Source organism: Mustela nigripes, chromosome 1, assembly GCF_022355385.1.
Source record: "Mustela nigripes isolate SB6536 chromosome 1, MUSNIG.SB6536, whole genome shotgun sequence".
NCBI lineage: Eukaryota > Metazoa > Chordata > Mammalia > Carnivora > Mustelidae > Mustela > Mustela nigripes.
Genome location: NC_081557.1, coordinates 41,096,138 through 41,116,271, shown reverse-complemented (window position 1 = coordinate 41,116,271; position 20,134 = coordinate 41,096,138). Strand labels below are relative to the sequence as shown.

At 36.1% G+C, this 20,134-nt stretch overlaps 1 protein-coding gene across 2 annotated transcripts in view; it reads right to left on the bottom strand.

The window, feature by feature from the left end:
• Window positions 1-20,134, bottom strand: part of SBF2 (SET binding factor 2) — a 474,622-nt gene that overhangs the window by 67,431 nt on the left and 387,057 nt on the right. For both annotated transcript variants that reach the window (XM_059408436.1, XM_059408445.1), the window contains exon 18: window positions 1,551-1,721. In XM_059408436.1, coding sequence (XP_059264419.1) covers window positions 1,551-1,721 — 171 coding nt within the window. The remainder of the gene's footprint in view (window positions 1-1,550; window positions 1,722-20,134) is intronic.

The following is a 20,134-nucleotide window of genomic DNA, read 5'->3' as shown; positions in this document are numbered from 1 at the left end:
TTCTTAACTTCCATCATCCAGTTACCCCATTTCACCACCCACCACCCCTCCTGCAACCATCAGTTTGTTTCCTGGTATAAGAGTTTCTTACGGTTTGTCTCCCTCTCTGATTTCATTTTACTTTATTTTTCTCTCTCTTCCCCTATGATCCTCTGTTTTGTTTTTTAAATTCCAAGTATGAGTGAAATCATATAAAATAAATCTTTCTCTGCTGACTTATTTTGCTTTGCATAATACCTCTAATTCCATCCAGGTTGTTACAAATGGTAAAGATTTCATTCTTTTTGATGACTGAGATCTATCTATCTATCTATATATCTTTATTTATATATATATATATATATCTATCTATATCTATATCTATCTATCTATCTATCTCATATCTCCTTTATCCATTCATCTGTTGATGGATGGACATTTGGGCTCTTTCCATATTTGTGGCCACTGCTGCTAAAAACATTGGGGTGCAGGTGCCCCTTTGGATCACTATGTTTGTATTCTTTGGGTAAATACCTAGTACTGCAATTGCTAGGTCATGGGGTAAACTGTTTTTAACTTTTTGAGGAACCTCCATACTATTTTCCAGAGTGGCTGTACCAGCCTGCATTCCCACCAGCAGCAGTTCCCTTTTCTTCGCATCCTTGCTAACATCTGTTGTTTTCTGACTTGTTAGCCTTTCTGACTGGTGTGAGGTGGTATCTTATTGTGGTTTTCATTTGTATTACCACAATGTTAGTGATGTTGAACACTTTTTCATGTGTCCGTTGGTCACTTGTATGTCTTCCTTGCAGAAATGTCAGTTGATGTCTTCTGCCCATTTCTTGATGGGATTATTTGTTTTTTGGTTTTGAGTTTGAGAAGTTCTTTATAGACTGGATACTAGCCCTTTATCTGGTTAGACATTTGTAAATATCTTCTTCCATTCCATTGGCTGCCTTTTGGTTTTGTCAACTGTTTCCTTTGCTGTGCAAAAGCTTTTTATTAGAGTAATTTAACTTTAATTTGACACGTCTTCAAAAAGTTAATTGCACAAAGACATCTGCTCAGGTATTTTCATTTTCTTTTTTCTGTTCAACTTACTATAATCATTTCCAAATAATTCCTATTTATTAGCATGTAATAAAATAATTCCACTGCTAAAGACTGTATTAAGAAGCTATTATGGAAAAATATAATACCAGAAATCAACAGAAGAAAGATGATCACCACAGGACTCCCTAAGATGAACCTCAAACACAGTGGCAGAAAGTGGATAGATAGATTTCCTTTTGCTCTGGGAATACTTGAATAAGCTTTCCTTGAAGCCACAACACCAGTTCCACACTAGTATCTTTTTTTTTAAATTTAAAGATTTTATTTATTTATTTGAGAGACGGAGATTATAAGTAGGTAGAGAAGCAGGCAGAGAGAGGAGGAAGCAGGCTCCCCGCTGCGTAGAGAGCCCAGACGGCCTGATCCCAGGACTCTGGGATCATGACCTGAGCCGAGGCAGAGGCTTCAACCCACTGAGTCACCCAGGAGCCCCCACACTAGTATCTTTCTTCTCTTACCTTTCGCTTCAGATGTGGGGCATGATTGTCTTCTGTGGCTGAGAGATACAGGGAGCGCACCTGTTCCTGCACTGCATTGTAGAAGGTTGTCTCCCAAAATTGCTGATTTGTCCAAATGGGGTGGTCCTGAACACAGGTGTAAGCAAACTGGCTGACTCCATGGGCCAGTTTCTGTGAGAACACACAATACGCATCACCACAGGGCCGACACAGTCATGACAATTCAAAAAATTACAGGGGTCACGGTTAACCACAGATATCATTAAAGGGTTTATCTAAACAATGATCTTAGGGCAGTAATCAGAAACTTATTCATTTTTAACTGGCAACTTTGGGCTTGCTATTGAATCCTTCAGGGTCTCAGTCTTTCTATGGACATTTTAGCAATAGCTAGAAATCGAAGTTACCATATGAATTAGAGAATGTATGAAAAGTACCTGGCACTGTACTGTGCACACTGTAGAGCTGATAGCTCTTAGTACAACTGGGTTATGTAAATGAAATTCATCACAACCTAAACATTAAACTTCAGACAATTAAAATTTTTTTCTACAGTACATTTTTGGGGGGCATTGACTGAAATGTGAGAGAGCCTGCAGCTCGGCCTTACACACAGAATGAGGGCATATCACGCATTTGAGACTCAAGAAGTGTCACACCCTCCCTACTCTAGCTCTTTACCTCCCACCAAGGCTACTGCCTGCCTCACATACTCCCTAGCAGACTGTCCTAGGCTTTGAGGGCATTTTCTGCTCACCAAATGGTCATGGGAAGGTAATCTCAAACCATACCTTCCTTCCCAGGACTTCTGTTGGGCTTCAAATTAAGAGCAAACCTTACTCTGTTATTTACAGTAGAGAGAAGGAAAACTAACTCTGCAGGCATTTAGGGCACTTCATAAATATTTACACACCTCATTTAATACTAAATATAAGACGCACATTATTATTGCCAATTTACAGAACAGGAATCGGAAGTTCAGGGAGGTTTAAGCAATTGTCTAAAGTCAGATACCAAGTTACATAAGTAGTAAAGCTGGTTTTTTGCTTGGTTCCAAAACCCCTGCTCTTTTTTCTATACTGAATTGTTTTGCAAAAGAGCATCATGAAATAAATACTAATTAGCACTGCTGTTTTTTTCTGCATTTTAGGATTTTATTTCTCAAAGTAATATTCTGCACTGAAGATCTGATATGATTTTAATTAACATTGTATTTTTGCTTTTACATATGATTCATATTGTCAAGTTTCAGTTAATGATTTAAACCATCTTTCCACAGCTCTTACTTTCATCTCTAAAGATTAAAGATGTTTCAAAACTTTTTTAATCCATCATTTCTCAGGAAACAGCAGGTAACATTCTCAACGAACATCCTTTTTGTCCATTTTATTTTTTTTGGAATTGAGTAGAACTAAAGTTTCTGATGTGTTTTCTTTTAAAGCAATTAAAAAAAAAAAACTGACTTCTTTCCACTTGATCTTAGCCAAAAGGCTGAGAAGCAAGTAAACTGATTTCTCTCTTAGAATATCAGACACTGAAGATTACATTAAGGTTATACATGTTACTGTTATGTACCAAAAGTTGGTTCATTTCTTATGGATGCTTAACAGATGAATTAGGCATTTGGTAAAAATGATATCCTCAATACATGCTAATTTTCTTTTGGCCTAGAGCAGACTAAACCTAGAACTGAAAATAGGCACCACACATACCATGAAATGTAGTACTTATGTAGTACTTACATGTACTAATGCAAGTGGGACGGCTGTTATTTTGCCTATGAGGGTCTACATATTTCTGCATCCCATGTGTAAGTCCCTTTCAATACAGGACTATGTACTGCTGCTGAGGTGATTGACTGTAACTCCAATCAGGTGGCTATAAGTTGAGATTGACTGTGATACAAAAATCAAGAGTTCCCCAACAGTAAGCTGCATAAGGATTGCTGTTGATCTTCATACTTCATATAGTATATGCTTATATAGTTGTTTAAAAATACAGTTCCTACCTCCCATTGGGAAATTATGGGCAAAATGTGGTTCTGTGAGTACGTAAGCAGAAGCCACAGACAAAGTGAATCACATGTTCCTCCTATACTCTCCTTGCAGATACGTGGGATGCAGGTTGCGTGTGTGTGTGCGCGCGCGCGCGCCCCGCAGCATTCTAAGGACGAACAATGTTCATTTTGAAAGGGATTTTAAAGACATGAAAGTCAAACAAGACAAAAATAATTCTCAGTTGCCTTTCCCGTAGGTGTAGTCAGAGGCAGCACTATTTTCTACAAATGTGATGTAATAAATACCAGCTCTTAAAATTTTGGAGTTCTGAAATTAATACAGATGGGCTCAGAAAACCAGAGCTTTTAGCAAATCCTTATCATTTTTTCAAATAAAGAAACCTACTTTTAGGATCGCTGACACACTAAAAAAAAAACTATTATTAATTACAGATCTTTTATTACAAATTGTCAGAGCTCCCCAGGGATCTGAAAGTATAATGAAGTCCTGTCTTTGTTTTTCAGCATTTTTCTTACTGATGTTGCATATTCACTCTCCTTGGCAGTTACTTACCAATTATTATCTTCCTATTTATTGACAAACTAAAAATGAATATGCAAAAACTCACTCCCCTAAATCTTCCAAACAAAAGTGGAAGATGGTATAAAAACAATGAAAGCAGCTCAAAGAGTCAGAACCCACAACGTGTTTACCAAGTGAGAAACTGTAGCAGTAGGACAAGTAACTATAGGATAAATACTTTTGGGTGACAAGACAGTTGCACATGGTTATGGATGGCATCTGTTATATGCATAAGAAATCATTAATTTCCAAATACTCAAATATAATTATTTTTCCAAACATGAAATTCACCTCCTTTCTTTGTGGTTTCCTGCTACGTCTTCCCAAGCATAAGCAAGACACTGTGTCCAAGCATAAGCAAGAGACACCGTGTCTGTCAGTGTTGGGATGGGCAGGGCCACTGCACTGATGGACAGGTGTGTTCTTAGGACCAGCAGAGGGCAGTAGCACATTATTCTGCCTACATCCCATCAGGACTTAACGATGGGAATTACAAAAATGGAGCATTGTGGTCTGGCTGGTCTTGAAAGTAGGTGGTAAGGTGAATACTTCATGTCTTCACTGTATATTTGAGAGACCTTACAAAGAAAATGGATTTACCTAAGGTCATCCAGTAAGATGGGCAGAAGAGAAAGGAACAGAAATAAGGTTTTCTATTATTCAACATCATTTCTGTAAGTTAAAAAAAAAATGAGATATTCCACAAAAGAAAACTATTTTAATTATCTAGAGAAAGATGTGATGAGATTGTTTAGGGTTTCTAATGTGCTATATCATACGCTAATAGTTTCAGTCATAAACAAGGAAAACAAGCACCTGTCTATAAAACTATCTCCTGATTCTAATCACTTCTTTGGTTTGAAGAAAAACCTTTCTTAAAATCAAACTGGCCCATATGCCAACTTCACGACCTTTTATTTTGCTCAAAGGTGAGACTCAATTCCCACAGAAGGTCTAAGGGTGATGGTGGTGGTGGTGGTGGTAGGGAATGTTGTTGTCAAATGACATCTCTTCCTTTCTCTCCAATTTTGCAACACTATTCATTTTACACTTCATAATAATTCTTATTATTCTTCCCTAAAGAAACAAGTGATATTTTGGCATGCAATTTTATGAGATGTTAAAAAATATGTTGACTGCCTTCCTTATCTAGAAAAAAATAGCCCTGATGGTACTAGATTAAGCAATGCTATTCATTTTACACAAAGCATTCAAAGGCAACCTCAGCATGAGATAGGATATGGAGAATAACTTAATGAGGTCACTGATAAGCAGGCCAGATTCAAATCCAAATAAATGGACACAAATCATCTCAGAGACAAGTTGGTCAAGGGAAAGGTCAAAATACCAGTATGTGGGGCCTGTCCTAAGGTCTGCCTGGCTAGACAAGTTTGGTCTCCAGGCCCAAGGCCCCAGCTTAGAGGGAAACCAGATTTCAGGAAAAAAAGTTAGCTGGTAGAACCAATTCCATAAATACATAATGGTCTTAAGGAATAATGCAGAATACAAAGATTCATTGTTTAAGTTGCTGGGTATTTCCTATCGAGCTCTGGATACCAGAATAGAAATATACCTCTTTGCACAGTTTGGGGATAATGCCAGCCAGTCCTTTTATGATTCTATATCAGCCTAAGTCCAGATATTAAGTCACTTTAAAAGTCTGAGTATTTTTTTGTTTCAAGTTTTTATTTAAATTCCAGTTAGTTAACATACAGTGTCATATTAGTTTCAGAAGTAGAATTCAGTGATTTATCACTTACATCAACACCCAGTGCTCACCACAAATGCCCTCCTTAACACCCATCACTGCCCCCCATCTTCCTTCAGCAACTCTGTTCTCTGTAGTTAAAAGTCTGTCTTATGGTTTGCCTCTCTTTTCTCACCCTCAAATGCTTAGTCTTGAGAGACAAACAAAAGGAAGACAGGAATAGGAAAAATGTGAGTCAAAAACCTGTATTTACCAAATCTTAATCAAACCTTTAACATATTGGCTTCATGCATTTTTTTAAAACAAAGAACATTTAACATTATAGATATGATTGAAGCCCACCATATACCTCTCTTGACCCCATCTGCCTCTGAATTCAGAGGTAACAATGATCCTGAATTAGGTATTTTTCATTCCCATTTATATGGCTTTTATACCTGTGTATGTCCACGAAGAATATTTAGGATTATATAGCAATTTCATTTTATCTCTTATTGGTGATACTTCTCAAAGTATACAACTTTTTCATTGATTTATGTTACATTTAATTAAACTATGTAATTAATTGAAGCAAAACACAACGAACTCTATGTAAACATACAATCAAAAGGAGCAGAAAGCAAGCAAGCGGCCTATAAGCAGGGAGTATATAGGATACTGTGTGCATTAGTCAGTGTAATTTACAAAATGGCAAATAATCCTAATAGTTAAAAAAAGGTAACTGTGAGAATCTACTATAGTTTTTTCTTTTCTACTACCTGATACTCTACGTTTGAACAATGAAAGTAACCTCAAATTCGTAATGGTCTAAACCTCTCCTGAGTTACTTAGAAAATCCTGGCACACAATTCCTACACAAGAAGTATTCATTCACTAGCACTGCCCGGTATTCATTTGACGTGCCATTTCAGTAGCTGGAATGACAGGGTTGAAGTCTTTAAATGACTTATCCTGCTAATGATTCTTTGTATTAAGTTGCTTAGTAAATATTAAGAGATCAGATGACCAAATCGGACTTTTTTCCTTTGTGGTCCAAAAATTAGAAGGAATCAAATACAAGCTTGTTGTCAAGTCCTTTGTCAGAGTTTTTTTTTTTTTTTAAAGATTTTATTTATTTATTTTAAAAGATTTTATTTATTTTAGTAAGAGAGGGTGAGAGAATGAGTAAGTCAGGGGAGGAGCAGAGGGAGAGGGAAAGCAGCCTCCCCACTGAGTGCAGAGGCCAGAGCCCTGACAGGACCAACGGACTGATCCCATGTCCCTGAGACCATGACCTGGACCAAAACCAAGAGTCAGTCGCCCCACTGACTGAGCCACCCAGGTGACTCCCTGGGTTTGGCATTCTTAAAACTACAAGACAGGACCTAAATTTCTTCCCTCCCCCACTTTCTACAGGTTTTTAAACTTTATATAAATGATACCACATTGTGTTTTTTCTAGAATTTGGTTTTTCATATATTATGATGCTAGACTTATTTAGTTCATAATAACAAATGATAATAATTATTAAAACTAACCTAACTGAGCTTTCACTATGTATATTTATCAACATACTTAGTCTTTACACAACCTGCGATCCACTGAGATAAATACTATTATTTAGTCATGGTTTAAATGTAAAGGAACTGAGGTACAGAGAAGTTAAGTAACTCGTCCTAGAGAAAACTGCCAGGAAGTGGTAGAACTAGAGTTGGAATCAAACTCTAGTAGTTTAGCTATGGAATCTAGTTTCTTAATTACTGCATAATTTAACTAAAGTGTATGGAATCCCATTACATGAATATATAGCATTTCCTTATTCCTGCTAATGGACATTTTTATTATTTTCAAATTTTTCCTATTATAAACAGTGGTGTATGAACATTATCAACACATGTCAACTGTCAACTCTGATTATTGGTTTCAGCACCATTTAATAGTGCCTGGAAATGCTTGACAGGGGCCTAAAAAAAAGATAATTCCCATTGCTTCCTTTACCAATAAACATTTTTGGGTTATTGATAGACTGGCCATATTGTCAAAAAGAAATGGTTTCACGCAGATTTTTTTTAAATCCACTATTTTTAATTTAATTTAATTTAATTTTTAATTTAATTTTAATTTTTAAATAAATTAATCATTCTTTAATATCAAATATCTAGTCAGTATTTGAGTTTTTAATTATCTTATAAATGTTAAATGTTTTTCTTTGTTTTTTGTTTTTGTTTTGTTGCACAGTTTGTCTGATTCAGGAAGGACCCATATATGATCCATATGGATCAATAGGTTCCTCCACCATCTGTCTGTCTCTTTCTGTCTCTTTTATTTTCCCTCCCACTTGTGATCTATTTGTTGAGAAACTGGATCATTTATCCAATAATTTCTGCTAGTCTGGTGGTTGCTGACTGCATCCCAGTGGTACCACATGACATATTCTTTTGTCCTCTGTATTTCCAGCAAATTGATAATTGGATCTAGAAGCTTGATCATTTTCAGGCTTGACTGTTTGGCAAGAATACTACTATTATATATGGTTGTCTCTCTTTTTGTGATGTTAAAGGCTATTGACCATCAATGCTTATACTCATTAATTATTAGGAATAATAAAATAGTTATATTTTCATTTTAGCATTATTTCCTGACTTACTAGTGAGTTTCTAATTAGCGAGTTTCTCTAAAAGAGAAACTTCCCCTCATCAACCATTTGGTGACCAAACACGTAGCCTGTACTGGTAAATACATGAGATTATCCCTTCATTTATAAGTTTTAAAAATAACACATTGCTTTCTAACATACATTAGAAATGACCACTTTTTAAAAATTCATATTTTTATGAACTCATGGATTTTTTTTTAAAGATTTATTTATTTGATAGAGAGAGAGAGATCACAAGTAGGCAGAGAGGCAGGCAGAGAGAGTAGGGGCGAAGCAGGCTCCTTGCTGAGCAGAGAGCCTGATGTGGTGCTCGATCCCAGGACCCTGAAATCATGACCTAAGCCGAAGGCAGAGTCTTTACCAACTGAGCCACTCAGGCGCCCGAGCTCATGGATTTTAAAACATATTTAACTATTCTTTTTTTTAGATTTTTTAAAAATTAATTTATTTGACAGAGAGAGATCACAAGTAGGCAGAGAGGCAGGCAGAGAGAGAGAGAGAGAGAGAGAGAGAGGGAGAGAGAAGCAGGCCCCCCGCTGAGCAGAGAGCCTGATGTGGGGCTCTATCCCAGGACCCTGGGATCATAACCTGAGCCGAAGGCAAAGGCTTTAACCCACTGAGCCACCCAGCCACCCCCATATTTAACTATTCTTAAACCTGTTTAGGATGAAACAACAAAAAAAATCTATCCATAAGTGTTTACTGGAAACTTGCACTTTTCATTACCTCAATAGCAAGTCCTATGTCTACAAAGTATTTATAATCTCTATGGAGAGACAAGACTCCACGTGTGATAACTGATGAGCCTAATGATATCGTGTATATAATAGCACTGTAAAGTGATACGATTGAGGGCCTGACTGGGAGAACATCCTCAGCAAAGAGGCTAGTAGATATATAACAAGGTGTTTTCTCTGAGATATAACTACAAAAGGAACCAAAGAAAAAGAGGCATCAGCAGGTCCTTGCAGAGGAAATGGAGGACATTTGGTGAGTCATAGCTCTCACTATGTGTACTTGCAAATGGCGCCAAAGCTTTACAAAAATGTTTATTATGGCATTATCTTTAATAACTATACCCCCCACCAAAGTTAGCAATTTTAATGTCTAAGCATAGAAAGGTTAGGCAAATGACAGAATATTATTAACACAAAAGAATATTATGCTACCATTAAAATGGTTAATATGATGACGTGTTTATGAATGAAGTAATTACACTACATTTAAGAAAATCAGCCAAATATGCTATGATTACATCCATATGTACACAAAGACTAGGAGAAAAAGGCAAAATGAAAATGAAGTAAAAGTAACAGAATTTTGACAATTTGTTTTCCTTCTTCCAAAATAATTTTAAGGGATCTTTTTATTAAATGTGGTAGACTGAATATTCTTTTGCCCCTGAACCCCAGTGAAATGACAGCAAAAGAGAAAAATGGTAAAACGTGTAAGAGTAAAGAGAATGAGAAAAAAGACAACACCATCAGTGATGTTAACATAATTTTAGAAGTCATAAAGTAGACTTATAAGCAGTAGCAAATTTTGAAGATCAGATAAAGCTGAAACTCCATACTACTTAGAGAAGGAAAAGCCCTTTACACACTTAAAAAAAAGTGAATTTTATGGTATATGAATGAAATCTCAGTAAAAAAATGGAAACAACTCAAATGTTCATCAGCTGATAAAAATGTGGCACATACATGCAATGTAAGATTATGTGGCAATAAAAAGATATGAAGTACTGATACATATTATATCATGGATAAATATTGAAAACATTATGCTGAGTGAAAGAAGTCAGTCATGAAAGATTATATGTTGTAAAATTTCATTCATGTGAATGAAATGTCCAGAACAGGCAAATACATAGTGGCAGAAAGTACCCTGCGTGACTTGAACAGCACAGCAACAAAATACCCATGCTTTTCAAGTGCATACAAAATATTTACCAAGAAAACCTGAATTGCAGGTGATAAAATAAGTCTTGAAATATTTTATTTTTTTTTAATTTTATTTTTATTTGAGAGCTAGAGAGAGAGATAGTACACTTGCACAAGTTGGGGGAGGGACAGAGAGAGAGGGAGAAGCAGACTTCTACTGAGCAGGGATCCTGACACTCGGCTCAATCCTACAGACATTGGCATCATGACCTGAGTCAAAGGCAGATGCTTAAGTGACTGAGCCACCCAGGCGCCCCAGTCTTAATAGATTTTAAAGGGATTCAAACTATACAAATATATTCTCTGACCAGAATGGAATTAAATTAGAAATCAATAACAGAAAATTATCTGGAAAATCTCCAAATTTGGAAGCTAACTAACTCATGGATCAAAGAATAAATGAAAGAGGAAATTAGGAAGTACTTTGCACTAAATGCAAGTGAAAATATATCAGATTTTGTGAGATGCTACTAACCCATTTCTCCAGGGGAGATATATAGCACTCAATGCCTGTGTTAGGAAAGAAGAATGGTTTCAAATCAATGACCTCAGCTTACACATAGAAAAATTAGGAAAAAAGAAACAAACAAACAAACAAACAGCAAATTAAAGTCAAAGCAAGCAAAAGAAGGGAATTAAGATTAAAGCAATCATTAATGAAACAGAAAAACAGAAAAATAAAAAAAAATCAATAAAATGAAAAGCTGGTTCTTTGAGATTATCTAATAAATCTTTAGTCAGACTGATTAGAAATAAAAAGACAAAATTACAAATATCACAAATGAGAGGTACCATTACTGAAGATTCTACAAATATTTATAAAACCATAAAGAAATATGAACAACTTTATGTCAACAATATTGACTACTTGGATGAAATGGACAAATTCTTTAAAAGAAAAAACAACTAAACCACACTCAGGAGGAAACATAACTTGAATACGCTTCTATTAGAGAAATTAAAATTGTAGTAAAAAGTCTTCTCACAAAGAAAGCCCCCAAAAGAAATGGCTTCATTAAAAATTCTCTTAAACATTTAAGAAATAACTTATGCCAATTCAAGACAAACTCTTCCAAATAATTAACAACAGAATACTTCTCAACTCAATCTATGATTGTGTTATATAACCAGCTTGTGATTATAAAACCAGAAGACATTACAAAATTATACCAATGTGCTTCATCAATACAGATGTAAAAATTCTAAACACTATTTTAGCAAATTGAATCTAGCATATATTAAAAGGATAATACATTTTAACCAAGCAAATAGGACACCTGCAAATTCAAAACAAGGCAATGGCCTAGTGAGTGAGGGTAGAAGAGGCAATGACGAATTAATGGTTCCAAAGCCCAGGCCCTTATGCTTGGCAGATTCCAGAGATGAAGCGACAAATAAAAAGAAGCTACATATTTACCCCAAATAGCACATGTTCTCAAATAACTTTAATTCACCCATTGATGAAAATGAATATTGTTTCTAGATAAAACTAATAGATTAGCCACTCTAAAAATAGCTAATATTTCTTAGATTCCAATTTATCAGAGATTAAGGGAACTTAATGCAATGTTTTGAACTTAATGCAATGTTTTCAGTAACTTGAAGCAATCACTCTAAAGCAATTTTTACAGTGTGTCACAGAGGTCTAAAGAGGTGAGAATTACAACAGTATAAAAATATTATGACATTGGATTTGGCAATGATTTCTTGAATATGGCATCAAAACACAAGAAACAGAGATAAAAGGCACTTCATGAAAATTAAAAATTTTGTGTATCAAGATACTATCTGCAGAGTAAAAAGGCAATCCACAGAATGGGAGAAAATATTTGCACATACGAGAGCCATACTCTGATAAATATTACAAACCATGTATCTGATAAATATTCAGAATATACAGAGAACTTCTAAAACTCAAAAATGAGCGTGACAAGAAAAACACCTCTGATTAAAAAAATGGTTAAATGACTTGAATGGACATTTCTCCAAAGAAGATAAAAAATGGCCAACAAGCACATGAAAAGATGCTCAACATCACTAACCATAGGGAAGTGCAAATTAAAACTATAGTGAAAAATCACTTCATACCCATTAGGATAGGTACTGTCCAAAAAATCAACCAACCAACCAACCAACCCAGAAAATAGAATGGGGGGAATGGGTAAAATGGGTGAGTGGGAGATACAGACTTCCAGTTATGGGGTGAATAGGTCACCGGGATAAAACATACAGCACAGGGAATACAGTCAACAGTATTCTAATAGCATTGTCTGGTGACAGATGGTGGCTACTTTTGTGGTGAACACAGCATAGTGTATAGACTTGTTGAATCACTATGTCATGCACTGAAACAAATGCAACACTGTGTGTTGGCCATACTTCAATTAAAAAATACTTTAAAAATGCACAAATTAAAAAAAGTGCTCCACATCACTCGGCATCAGGGAAATACAAATCAAAACCACAATGAGATACCACCTCACACCAGTCAGAATGGCTAAACTTTAAAAGTCAGGAAATGACAGATGCTGGCGAGGATGCAGAGAAAGGGGAATCCTCCTACACTGTTGGTGGGAATGCAAGCTGGTGCAACCACTCTGGCAAACAGCATGGAGATTCCTCAAAAAGCTGAAAATAGATCTACCCTACGACCCAGCAATTGCAATACTGGGTATTTACCCTAAAGATACAAATGTAGTGATCCGAAGGGACATGTGCACCCAAATGTTTATAACAGCAATGTCCACAATAGCCAAACTATGGAAAGAACCTAGATGTCCATCAACAGATGAATGGATAAAGAAGATGTGATACACACACACACACACACACACACGCACGCACACACACAATGGAATACTATGCAGCCATTAAAAGAAATGAAATCTTGCCATTTGCGATGACATGGATGGAACTGAACTAGAGGGTATCATGCTTAGTGAAATAAGTCAATTGGAGAAAGACAGTTATCATATGATCTCCCTGATATGAGGAAGTTGAGAGGCAACGTGGGGGATTTGGGGGGTAGGAAAAGAATAAATCAAACAAGATGGGATTGGGAGGAGAGAAACCATAAGAGACTCTTAATATCACAAAAAAAACACTGAGGGTTGCTGGGGGTAGGGGGTAGGGAGAGGATGGTTGGGTTATGGACATTGGGGAGGGTGTGTACTATGGTGAGTGCTGTGAAGTGTGCAAACCTGGCGATTCACAGACCTGTACCCCTGGGGTTAATAATACATTATATGTTAATTAAAAAGTAAAAAAATTATATTTAAAAAATCATGCCAGATACCTTAAAGTTACATAATTAAGCATGTCAATTATTTCTCAATGACCTGGAAAAAAGACCCCCGCCAAAAAAACAAGGGCTAGTGAGGATGTGAAGAAGAGGGAAGACTTGTGCACTGCTGCTGAGAATGTAAAAAGGTACAGCTGCTGTGGAAAACAGTATTGTGGTTCTTAAAAAAATCAGAAAAAGAATTTCCATATGATCCAGCACCTCCACTTCAAAAGAATTAAAACAGAGTCTCAAAAAGGTATTTGTACACCCATGTTCATAGTATCATTATTCAAAATGGCTAAAATGTGGAAGCAACCCAAGTATCCATCAACTGATAAATGCATAAGCAAAATGTGATATACACATACTAATGGAATATTATTCAGTCTTGAAAAGGAAGGAAATTCTCCAATATGCTATAACATGGATGAATTTTGAAGATACTATGCTAAGTTACTGTGTGATTAAGCCAGTTACTGAAAGACAAATACTGTATGATTTCACTTACAGGACGTACTTAGGGTATGTCAACTCATACAGACAGAAAGTGTAATGGTGGTTGCCAGGGGCTGGAGGTTAGAAGAGTGGGGAATTATTGTTTAATAGGTACAGAGTTTCGGTTTTACAAGTTGAAAAAAGCTATGGGATGTATGGTGGCAGTGACTCCACAGTGATATGCAGAATGTATTCAATACCACTGAACTGTACACTTAAAAATGATCAAGGGGCACCTGGGTGGCTTGGTTGGTTAAGCGTCCAACTCTTGATTTTGGCTCAGGTCATGATCTCAGGGTCATGGTATCAAGCTCTGGATCAGGCTCCGAGCTCAGTGGAGAGTCTACTTGAGATCTCTCTCCCTCTCCCTTTGTCCCTATCCCCACTCACACATGCTCTCTCTCCCAAAAATAATTAAACAAATCTTGAAAAAAAAATGGTCAAGGTAGTATATTTTATGTCTGTTAACAATAAAAAAGAAAAAAATTAGCTCACAGTCATAAACAGTAGTTGTAGTCATTCATCACAGTCTGATAACTCAGAAGATACATTATGGAAGTAAAGCTACGAAGATTATGTTATACTATGCTAACTTCATTTTCGGGTAGCTCTGCCCCATGGAAGTGGGAAGATGTAAAAATACTCATCACAGTACCTGGCACTTGATATATATTTAGTAAACAGTAGCAGTAGCCGGGAAATCATGGAGATAATATGGGCAGTAGCATAGTTGTACAGGTCATAGTACAACAGGTGAAAGCCCATGTGGGCAGGCATGGATATCTTGGAAAAATATAAGCAACTGCCTAGGTAGACAATAGGCAGTTTTAGAGGTCTGCAGAGGCAGCAAGGCAGGCCAGGCACCAAGAAAGTTGCCTATGGCTGTTCACCTTTAAATAACTTGCATGTGATTGGTCACTACTATATTAGGATAAAAAGACAAAGGCGTATTCCCTGGAAGCACACATTTCATTCTTTGTGTGATTAAACTTTAAAGTTAAATCTTCTGATTAAATTTGGATACCATCACTACTTGAGAGACTATTCTGATGACGAAAAGAATCCAGAGGAAAAAAACAATTAGCAAGCTCTGATTTTGAAGTTGAATTACCAATAATCTAAGAAAAATGAACTTCTTCCTTATACTATTTTCTGCTTTTTATTAGATGAAAGCAGAAACCACAGTATTATTGAATTACAATTCTGTAGTACATCTTTTCCTTTCATAGTTTCCATCTACTCAACTTTTCCAGAGACAAAGGGAAAAAAAACCCAAAACATTAAATTATTTTGTTGTAACTATGAAAAGCTAAGTAAGTCTTGAAGGCATTTCCTATAAACAACAGAATCAACATCTTGGGGCCTACATTTCTGAACTTCACCGAAGTTTTGACTCAAAAATTTAAGGCCTTTGTCAATGACCAAATAAAGACTTAAATTGTAGGTTGCGTCCATGGTACACTCAACTGTGGGTGAAGTAACTGCAACTGTTACTTCAGTGCCTACATTTTCTAAGGGTTTTATTTTGAAACTGTGGTCTTCAGAGAATGAGTGACGGACAGCCAGTGTGATTCACTAAGGTGGTGCCTACGCAAAGTGGAGGTCACAGAGCAGTAAATACTGGGGTTGGACCTTGAACAATTTCTGACTGATAGAAAATTCTCAGATGAGTCACCTAAGCTGTAGCTTAAGTTCATTATGAAGATAACACCTTCCTGACCTGGATGTGTATCTGAAAGAGGTAGGCTAACCTATTTTTGAGAAGAAAAACTTAGTATTATAAGCTGACTAAATATAGTGGGGAAAGAAAATATATTTCTTAAAAAGAAATATGCCTGTTTTTGAGGAAAACAATTCTTCTTCAACTTTGGTTCTACTCCTTCTTATTTAAGTTGGAAAGATTCATTAAAACTAAGCCTCTAAAATGAGGAAGAAGTTCTTAACCCAGTAGCCATTTTATAGGAAGAAGAATTATCTACTCAATCATATAGATTGAGTCAAAGTTATCCATAAGTGTTTGCATAGGTAAGCCCACAAGTATACCTAGAATTCTAGAAAATAAGTAAATAGTTGTAATTATTTTGCTAAAAAATAACCAAGACAGCTCCAAGGTTAAGAATAAATAGTTGTAAAGTGTATTAGAGTGCTCTAGGACTGAAGATGGTCTTTAAGCTCCAGGGGATCATTTTTTACTTCTAAGGTTTTTAGGAAGACCATAAAATTCACCTCGTCACCCCATCCCTACACTCTATGTCCATTTATTGTCTAGAATTTTACTGTTTATGTTTCATTCCTGTAGTTTAAGGCCTAGTTCCTGTTAAAAAGGAAATACTGCTTTGAATCAATGAATTCCTTACCCAGGTGCCTACGACTGACTATGAAAAAAGGCTTTGAGATTAAGTTTCTTTAACAGGCCAAAAAAAACAAAAACAAAAACAAAAAAACAAAACAAAAAAAAACAGTCATGAAAGAATCAGAAGCCTAAAACAGGAGAAAATAAAAGAGCCAATGAAGTTGGAAAAGGGCATGGAACAAGGTTGGGTATTTCCCCAATGTGCCTGGTCAACTCTCTCTGGGAAGTCCAGTTGAATCATGGCAATATGTAGAAAAAAGTTCCCAATTCACACAGAGATGGGAGGAGTATAATTCAGGTTGGTAAGTGGCAGCAGATTTTTCTGCCTATCATCAAACACTTGCAGAAGTGTGTATATCTACTGCTATGAGAGCACAAATGTGAAAGTATATGGGCACACAGAAACACATAATACTTGTGAACTTAAATCACTTACTTTTTTGAAGTACAGACTCATTAAAGTAAATGAAACCCAGGAGATAATTTTTTCAATGACACATGGAATGCTGAGACATACAGAAGTAGTGGGGCATAACCAAGGTCACAGAGCTAGTTATAGCAGTGCTGAAACCAGAAAATGATGTTTTATAAGGTACAAAATAATTTGGCCACATCCTTTCCACATCCTCTTTGACTTCCCGAGTATTATTCACTTGTGTAGATGTCATCCTGCAGGTGAAAGAGCTGACTCCCTGTGTGCTAAATTTACTCTCTGCTTTCTCACTGCTGTGACACAGTTAAGCTATTTCCTCCTCTTGGAGTCTCTTCTTCCAATCTCTAATGGTTAAAATCCTACCCATTCTCCAAGAGCCTATTCTAATGCTACCTTTTCCAAAATGCCTTCCCTGATTGTTTCCTGTTTCCGATCTGTTATAAACTATTTATGTCTCCTAAAATTCATATGTTGAAACCCTAGCCCTCAGTAAGGTGTATTTTGAAATAATTGAGATTAAATGGGGTCCAAAGGGTGGGGCCTTAATCTGATAGGATTAGTGTCTTTCTAAGAAAAGATAACAGAGTGTTTTCTCTCTCTCTTTTCCTTCCCTTTCTTGGTGCATACATGCACTGAGGAAATGTCATGTAATGACTCAGCAAGAAGGCAACTGCAAGTCAGCAAGAGTATCCTTGGGATGCCTGTGTGGCTCAGTCAGTTAAGTGTCTGCCTTCAGCTCAGGTCATGATCCCAGGATCCTGGAATCAAGTCTTGTATCAGGCTCCTTGTTCAGTAGGGAGCCTGCTTCTCCCTCTGCCTGCCATTCTTCCTTATTCTGCTGTTTCTCTGTCAAATAAATACATAAAATCTTAAAAAAAAAAAAAAAAAAGAGTGAGAGTGAGTCTTTAACCAGAAACTGTAATTGGCTGGAATCATGATCTTGAATACCTAGTCTCCAAAAGCACAAGAAAATAAAGGTCTGTTGTTTAAACCACAGTCCATGCTATTTTGTTATAGCAACCCAAGCAGACTAAGAGACTGTGTTATACAGAACTTTGTTTATACTTCTCTAATAATTATTTCATTCTATTTCTACATTTAGGACATTTTTGCTCAAGCATGTGCTGAAATGATAGGTTAGAATCTCAGAATTATACAAGATGGAATAGTTTTTGACAGATTTTAATTGCCATTATGCTTTATTTAGTAGCAAGAAGAAGTATTGGTATTTTTATTATAAAATAATCAAGATACAGAGGGTTTTAAAAAATAATTCTTTGCTGTTTTATAAGAAGATATACTATATGAAATCAGTTCCTACAGTGTTCTGTTTTTGCATGCTCATTAAGAGGATTATAAATACTTATTAAAAAACCAACAATTTACTAGGGTTTTATAAACAAAGTACTGAACTATTAATTAAACATAAATAATTTAAAAATTTTGTATATATACAATCTCTCTCCTAATAGCCTTTGAAAGCAGAAACCATCTCTGGCACATCTTGGCATCTACTCAAATGTCTGGTTAAAGTATCTTAAATATGAGTATTATAGATATACAAAATGCTTGCTGAATTCTAAAGAAGTTAATTACATATTTTCCAGGGGTTTGCTTCTAACATTACAACTTTTATTCTAATTTTACTAGTTGGAAATATCACCTAAGAGTAAAATAAAACTATCTAGTTTCTCATAGCCATTCCAGATGGTTCTCTGATTTTTTCCTGGTAATCCCCTGCCATCAGTATGAAAGCACCCCAGTGACTGAGGGTTCCCCCAGTGCTTTCATTTCTCCAATACTTAAATCTCCATCTGAATGTGGTCTGTCTTTGTGTCTCTCACATCATGTAAAAATCTGTCAGTGACAAAAAGGGACGACTGCAAAGCTGAAGAAATTAAAAACAGACCTCATAAGTTAGGTACAACATGTTTCCCTTTGGACATAAAGGGAATTTGCTGAGTCACTGAGTCAAGTATTTATAGCACTACATAATTTATTTTCTGCTGTAATAACTTCTGCAATTCAGCAGCTCCTCCACAAGTCCCCGTCAAATCTATGATTTCTCAAAAATGCCAACAATGCTGACTAATAAGAAGGAAACAATGCTACCTAAGCAAAATTAAGCTAAATGAGCAATCTATTTATAAGATGCTCTTTAGGGACAAGTTGTTAATAAAATCTTGGCTTTTGCTACCCATAAAAAGAGTCATGAGTTTTGCATTTTCCATTCTTTTCTCAATTATGTTATCAGGCTGTACTCTACCAGAAATTTTCTAATTCCTGTCCTTAGGTTTTTTTTCCCTACTATACTACACAATAAGAATTCACAGCCAGAGAAGCTAGAAGCTACAGGTTATAAAAGCTGGCATCCTACTAGCTGCAGATGTGGGCTGTTTTTGTTTTCATTTTTGTTTTTTTTTAGCTGTCTAGAAGTGTTTTTTTTTTTTTTTAATTAAGCCAACATTTACAAATGAAGAGATTTCATTTAAAGGTTAGATTTTCAGCTTCTCTTCAAAATTTGAAAAACGTGGTAACAATTGTTTCTGCATTCCTACATGGTGACAACTGATGGAGCTCAGTGGTAGCTGTCCTTATTAGACTTGTTCCTCCTTTGACCTGTTTAACTCATTTGCATTATTTGTTGGCCTCTTTGGTTTATAACCCCCCGCTAAAAGCAAACCATGCTCCAGATAACTTTCCATGTGGATTTCTCCCTAAGTACTATAATCAACATTTGTCTGTCATAGTAGCCCACTCCATGGCCTGGGACCTCTGTTCCTCCAACCTCTAAATCCTCCTGAATCTCTTCCACACCGTTAAGTTTCTGAATCACAACCTTGTCACTGCCTTGTTCAAGAGTATGCTATTGGATACTTCTTGGTGACTGGAGAAAAATATTAGTCTAAATTCCTTAATATGACATTCTGAAACTGCTAGAGAAAAGTAAAGATGGATAGAAATTAAAATGGGACACATAAATGCTTCAGCAAGACTTGACTTTAAATTCAACAAAACTTTCTCCTCATTCTCGAAGCCTCCCCTTCCCTTGTTTTTCTGTAGAATTTTTTGTTCCAGGAACGCATATTAAAACTGACATCTCGCTTACCTCAATGCATACTTAGTAATGAGATTCAAGATTCGGATGGTCAGAGCCA